This window comes from Pecten maximus, chromosome 9, assembly GCF_902652985.1.
Source record: "Pecten maximus chromosome 9, xPecMax1.1, whole genome shotgun sequence".
Lineage (NCBI taxonomy): Eukaryota > Metazoa > Mollusca > Bivalvia > Pectinida > Pectinidae > Pecten > Pecten maximus.
The window spans coordinates 15,537,512-15,544,888 of record NC_047023.1 but is presented as its reverse complement, the minus strand read 5'-3'; the positions used below and the strand labels follow the sequence as shown (position 1 = coordinate 15,544,888).

The window sequence follows — 7,377 nt, the reverse complement described above, 5'->3', positions numbered from 1 at the left end:
ATGAAGAATAACAAACCAAAGGTAAAGAAACAAGAAACAAATGAAACTCCAAAGAAAAAGAAAGAAGAAAAGGTAAAAAACGAGGATGAAAAAGAGGAAGACAAACCAAACGTAGCTAAGTCATTGATACGGGAAGGTAGTTTGACGTTAGAACTGACTACCATGCGGGAAGAGTGCACGTTCCATGCCGGAGACTTAGTGAAGTGTTTTATGAAACTAGAGCTTACAAAAGGCATATCGGTGAAAGGTAGGTGAATGTAGATAAATGTAAAACTACGACCCTTAACCATATAACAGTACTGCAATATGTGAAGTTAAGTGTAAACTACAACTCACAAAACCTATAGTGATAATAGTTTATTGAATGTGAAGTGTAAACTACAACTCACAAAACATATAGTGATAACAGTTTATTGAATGTGAAGTGTAAAATACTACTCACAAAACTTATAGTGATAACAGTTAATTGAATGTGAAGTGTAAACTACAACTCACAAAACCTATAGTGATAACAGTTGATTGAATGTGAAGTGTAAACTACAACTCACAAAACCTATAGTGATAACAGTTAATTGAATGTGAAGTGTAAACTACAACTCACAAAACCTATAGTGATAACAGTTGATTGAATGTGAAGTGTAAACTACTACTCACAAAACCTATAGTGATAACAGTTAATTGAATGTGAAGTGTAAACTACAACTCACAAAACCTATAGTGATAACAGTTAATTGAATGTGAAGGGTAAACTACAACTCACAAAACCTATAGTGATATCAGTTTATTGAATGTGAAGTGTAAACTACAACTCACAAAACCTATAGTGATATCAGTTTATTGAATGTGAAGTGTAAACTACAACTCACAAAACATAAGTGATATCAGTTTATTGAATGTGAAGTGTAAACTACAACTCACAAAACCTATAGTGATAATAGTTAATTGAATGGGAAGTGTAAACTACAACTCACAAAACCTATAGTGATAACAGTTAATTGAATGTGAAGTGTAAACTACAACTCACAAAACCTATAGTGATAATAGTTAATTGAATGTGAAGGGTAAACTACAACTCACAAAACCTATAGTGATAACAGTTTATTGAATGTGAAGTGTAAACTACTACTCACAAAACCTATAGTGATAACAGTTTATTGAATGTGAAGTGTAAACTACAACTCACAAAACCTATAGTGATATCAGTGGAATAAATGTGAAGTGTAAACTACAACTCACAAAACCTATAGTGATAACAGTTTATTGAATGTGAAGGGTAAACTACAACTCACAAAACATAAGTGATAATAGTTTATTGAATGTGAAGTGTAAACTACAACTCACAAAACATAAGTGATAATAGTTTATTGAATGTGAAGTGTAAACTACAACTCACAAAACCTATAGTGATAACAGTTTATTGAATGTGAAGGGTAAACTACAACTCACAAAACCTATAGTGATATCAGTTTATTGAATGTGAAGTGTAAACTACAACTCACAAAACCTATAGTGATATCAGTGGAATAAATGTGAAGGGTAAACTACAACTCACAAAACCTATAGTGATATCAGTTTATTGAATGTGAAGTGTAAACTACAACTCACAAAACCTATAGTGATATCAGTTTATTGAATGTGAAGGGTAAACTACAACTCACAAAACCTATAGTGATAACAGTTTATTGAATGTGAAGTGTAAACTACAACTCACAAAACCTATAGTGATAACAGTTTATTGAATGTGAAGTGTAAACTACAACTCACAAAACCTATAGTGATAACAGTTAATTGAATGTGAAGGGTAAACTACAACTCACAAAACCTATATAATTATATGATACAAAATGTATTGTAATAAAAGTTAATTGATTGCAATGTGTATATTACAACTAAACAAACCAATAGTGATAAAAGTTAAGAGAAAAAACTCCAGTTGTCCAAACCTCTATGGTAACAGATGAGAGAAGCACTGTAAAGCTATAGTTTACAATGTTACACTACTACTTAATCTGCAGTGATGAAAAATGAGAAAATGCAATATACAATGCCACATTTCACTTAACTTATATGACGAAGAAGGGAAGAAAATTGCAGTGTTATGAAAGGTAAAATAGTTATGGTTTAGTTTTAAACAATCCACTACACCTAAAATACGAGTAGTAAAAGGTGAGATAATTGTAGTTAGGTTTTAATAATCCACTACACCTATAATGGTGAAAGGTGATAAAAGTGTAGTAGTTAAGTGTTAAATAGATTAAAAAAAATATTATGTGAAAGGTGTGAGAAGGTAAAATAGTTATGGTTTAGTTTTAAACAATCCACTACACCTATAATACGAGAAGTAAAAGGTGAGATAATTGTAGTTAGGTTTTAAACAATCCACTACACCTATAATGGTGAACGGTGATAAAAGTGTAGTAGTTAAGTTTTAAAAAAATTATGATGTGAAAGGTGTGAGAATGTGAAATACGAAATAACAAATTCGCGAAACTTACAAAGTTAGGTGGTACAGTTTGTATGTGGGGGGGGGGGGGGGGGGGGGGGGGGGGGGGGGGGGCGGAATGGCAATACCCACGAATATCAAAAATCAAGAACACAAGAACTCTCTCTTATTCATGAAATAGAATCATCTCAAAAGAAACTTTCATTAGCTTCCCTGATCAGACTCTGAATCAGATTGTAATAAAATGTACATGTGTGTATTTACACCTCAGATTTCAAGGTACATCTGCGAGGCTATATAAAGACAAAATGGACAGATACGGTCGGGCCAAAGAAGAAATTAACATATGGAGTCCACAAAGACATCGTAAATTTGGAGGAAGAAATCAAAAGTTGTAAGTCAAATCAGACAGCATATTGCATTTTCCCCCTACAAATAGTCTATTTACTTATTGTATGTTCCTGCAACTAATGACACTGTGATTATTCTTTATTTTGATTATTGATTAACACCACTACTCTCACGTCGTCATTGCGATTCTATCCCATTATTTTTATTTTTATTTCTCTATCTTGTTGTTACAATCAATCCAGAGTTGTCTTGTAAAATATGCTGAAGTCTATGCGAAGGATATAAATCTATTACCTATACACGAGCAGTATTTGTAACTGAGAAGTATATAAAACAGAGAGGAAGAAGTGCTCTAGAAACCGTATAAGCACAAATAACTGGATATGTCCAGGATCTGAGGACGATTCGTGCAACCATGCTCCAAAGGTATTATCGACATGGAATCAATTATCCTCATGATTTCACCATCGGTGTAATACATCATGGCCTGTTTCTCATGATATTCTCCGTCGAATGTTTATGGGGAAAGGTTAGTCGTGGAATAAGAACAAATGAGCTCAATATATGGCAAGCCAAGTTGTAATTTCTTCATAGAGAAGTGTTGACCAGTACTTATCCTAATTAGATAAGATACATATGTAACTTATTTAATAACTTAATAAGATTTCTTATCTAATAAATATGATATATATGTTAAAGAAAATAATATAAAATTTCTTGTAGTTATCTTATCTTATAAAATAGATAGGGTATCTCATAAACTGTACACCAGACATATTAGAAATATTATAAAGAAAACATATATTGCTCAATAAAATCTCACCGCTGCCATCAGGTTTACAGTGAAATCTCCCCGCTGCAACGTATTCTTAGTTTTCGGAATTCTGTTTTCAGAATTACCATGGTAGTTGTAACAGTTCACATGAGCAGCACGCACCATCACTCTCGCCGATATGGATACAAATCCTCCCTTACAACACTGTACTATCCAACTAAGACATCTCAAAATCAAACTCCCCGCCAGCAATCTAGGCATTTACGCTCTTTTTATGCTTAACGAATCCTCGTATTCCTTTTACATATAATTAGTTTAAATCATACGGGAGCAGTCGTAGGAATTGACCTAATTACGTGAAAATGGACACATATAGGAGTGTAGAGTTGGTAGAAAAGAATAAAAGTACCAGATTGAGATTTAGCTCTAAAGAATTTTTCAAACCACAAATTTTGGAAGTGTGATTAATGGAACTTGTGTATGTTATTTTTAAACATTTCAGCCAAACCTTCGCAAGATGGATCAGTGTCATATGGAATCGGCTTTTACACCTTACCCGCCAAATTCACCATTCCTGATGACGTCATGCCGTCGTTTGAAAGCAACAGGGGCTTTATTCGTTATTATTTATCGGTTAGAGGTATCATAGACGAAAAGCCTATCATTTTTCACCTACAGAGGATTAAAATCGTCGCCCCCTTAGATTTAAGCAAGGATCCTCAGAATATGGTAGGCATCTGTAATACTATAGTTTTATATCCACATTCAGTAAATAATTCTTGTCATGTGATGCTACATGCTAATACTTATTAATACATATTCGCAGTCATTATTCACTTGATTCAATGAATCTCCATTTAGTTCATTTTATATACATTGCTTTTAGAGTATGTATTGGTAATTATTGTTATTTGATCAGAGACAAACTGATTGGATGAATTTTACCTATATGGTGCTTAGTACGACAGTTGTAATCGACAACCTTGATTTGCAAGATAAATATAAGCTCCCTTCAATCTAAGTACCAACATATATATCGGTCATTGACGATCTGGAAGATTACACAGCCTAGATGTCGATCATGCAGATAAATATGTTTTAAATACGCTAATATTAAGTTAGTTTAAAATTGTGTATGTGAGGATAAATGGGTGTAAACAATGATATATATATATATGTGTGTGTGAAGGAAAATTCAGAAGTAAGAATATCTTAACATACTATTGTCTCTGTGTGTCATACATGTAAATAATTGTACAATATGATTTCAAAATATAAGATTAATTATAAAAAAATATATACGCGATATGTATTTGTGCGATAGGTAATTGAGCTGAAAATATGTTTCGATCATGCTGCAGTCCTCGTTTTCAAATAGAGTGAAGTGCTGGAACGGGGAACAATGAATCATGCTGTATAACTATCATAGACACATTGTTTTGTAGAGAACGTTCAGATGTTGATGATTTATTCTGTAGGTTCCGCTGCGGTTCATAGAACATCAAGATGTGGTAGCGTGTTGCTGCTCTTCCGGAAAAGTGATGGGGAGACTACAGATCGACAGAAGGGCCTACATACCCGGGGAGTATGTTACAGTGACGGGTATGATCACAAATCACTCCAAAAAACAGATGAAGTTCACCAAGTGTTCACTGACTCTGGTAAATATCTTCAGAGGTTATCTATAACACTGTGAATAGAATGAATTATAAAAATAGATGGTACATTTGTACATATTGTCATCATAAGATAATAAATACCACAGTAATTTAGAAGATAAACACTGCAAATCAGAAAACATCAAACCAAATACACATTATATGTGGTATTTTGAACGACATCAACATCTACCAAACCCGTGGGAAGAAAGGCGTAAGGATTTGTAAAGTAAATCATCGTTCAAACCCTCTAAACGTACACGTGGAAAATTAATGAGGCTTCACTTAAAGACTTCAGTGAAATGATTGGATGAAAAAAATCGCATAGCTTAATCAGGTTACGTGATTTTGACCAAAGAAACTCACAAAGTCAGGCAATGACTTCGTCACTCTTGGTTGATTTAGGATATGTTTTCGAGAAAGGAGACAATCCATGCTTTATTACCTGGTCAAGTGTTTCAGTCTTTCATGACATGCTGGGGTATTCTGCAGAAAAAATTTTATGCGTTGCCTTTTTCTTTCTTTTTAGTATATTTGCATCAAAATAGAACGACCGATATTTGTTATATGCTCATTAAATCAGTGTCGGATTACTCTAATAAATGATGATGATACTATCTAGAATAGATTCAGTTCAATCCCATTGACTTATATGAAAGTCATATTTTCTAAGTAACATTATCACGCTACATTTTAAAATGTGTCTAGGTAATACTGTATAGCTGGAATAAAAATGATGAAATAATGACGTCACAAGTGTATTACAGGAACCCGATATACATCCTAAACAGATGTATCTTTTGTTGGATAGACATTACTTAAATGTACTTTCAAATTCTTAACAGAAAATTACATACATAAAAGACAACTGGACTCAGAAGTGCAAAAAGACCGTCTTGGCATTCGTAAAGCATGGACCGACAAAAGCAGGCCAGATCGATTTTTGGGAGGACGCTCAACTGAAAATTCCAAGTCACATGCCTCCAGCACTTCTCAACTGTAAATATATAGAAGTGAAATACATTCTGAAGGTAAAGAAGAATTCGGCTTTTAATTCAGCTTATGTTTGTATTAAAACATATCTAAAAATTTGACCTGCTGATCGGATTGCCGGGTCTGAAAATATATTCATTTTAGCACAATCAAATTGTGTGTAAGACCGAATTTAAACATTTGCGAAATTGTGAACTAATGCAATATTACACTGTAACAAAAGTTAACTGTATACATACATGGCATATATCACCTGCTGTACGATTGTCGTAGGTAGTCCACTACTGTACATGCATTGTCATTGCTGATGTAGCTCAAAGGCATAATTTGACTATTGCTTTATGAATGAACTTCTATATACATATCCATATGTTAATGCTGGAATCGGGTGTAGGTGTGATGTCTTTAATTTTCTTTATTCAGATTGAAACAGAAATGGCATGGTCATTCCCATCGAAGCATACACTGTTCAATGTCGTTATACCAGTCGGTCACATATCTGCTAAACCTCCTGATGAAGAGAAGGATGAAAACGGGGAGGGAACAGATGAAGGAGACAAGGGGAAAGAGACAGACGTAAAATTGATTGAACTTGAGGTTTAGAGATTATGTTAGTGATAGTTTCACCTGAAGTCGACAGCAATTTGAAACAGAAAGTATATCAAAAGATGGTGTAACAGACACACGAGTACATATATCACCTCTATAGTTAAACTAAGCTTTAGATACATACCTTATAATGACACTGTACTATGTTCTAGACCTAGTTCACGGTAGGTGTGGATATTTATATTGGGTAGGATATTAACACTGGCCAAGTATGCTATAATAGGATGTGAGTTAGATTAGTCCGTAACTATTAAGACCGTCTGTTGGCTGACTTGTTAATGTTTTCTTACGAAGCTAGTTATATTGAAGATAGTATCAGAACATTTTTTGACTTAATCCAGATTTCACCTACATTTGTATGGTGAGTGTCATCGATGAAGCAGAAGACTTACTTTTTCAAGAGCATCTGGATTTATTCCCTTTGTAGTTTGTTTCTTCCTTGTGTCGTCATACAAATATATATATGTGTGTTTATATTTTGCCCACGTTTATTCGATTTTGAGTTAGAATTATGTCTTCGTTATTTTGTTGGCATTCTATGTTGCTTC

General features: G+C 33.6%; 1 protein-coding gene across 1 annotated transcript; it reads left to right on the top strand.

The window, feature by feature from the left end:
• LOC117333899 (arrestin domain-containing protein 17-like) lies at window positions 1-6,823 on the top strand. Its single transcript, XM_033893317.1, has 6 exons — window positions 1-247; window positions 2,715-2,837; window positions 4,072-4,298; window positions 5,048-5,230; window positions 6,073-6,258; window positions 6,644-6,823. The coding sequence occupies exons 1-6, from the start codon at window positions 1-3 to the stop codon at window positions 6,821-6,823; spliced, it is 1,146 nt and encodes a 381-aa protein (XP_033749208.1).
• The last annotated feature ends 554 nt before the right edge of the window (window positions 6,824-7,377 follow it).

Bases quoted from the DNA above. Each gene is read 5' to 3' on its own strand.
- LOC117333899 (XM_033893317.1), top strand. From the start codon at position 1: ATGAAGAATAACAAACCAAAGGTAAAGAAACAAGAAACAAATGAAACT. The intron at 4,299-5,047 runs GTAGGCATCTGT...TTTATTCTGTAG, and splicing joins GCAAGGATCCTCAGAATATG to GTTCCGCTGCGGTTCATAGA. The intron at 6,259-6,643 runs GTAAAGAAGAAT...TTCTTTATTCAG, and splicing joins AAGTGAAATACATTCTGAAG to ATTGAAACAGAAATGGCATG.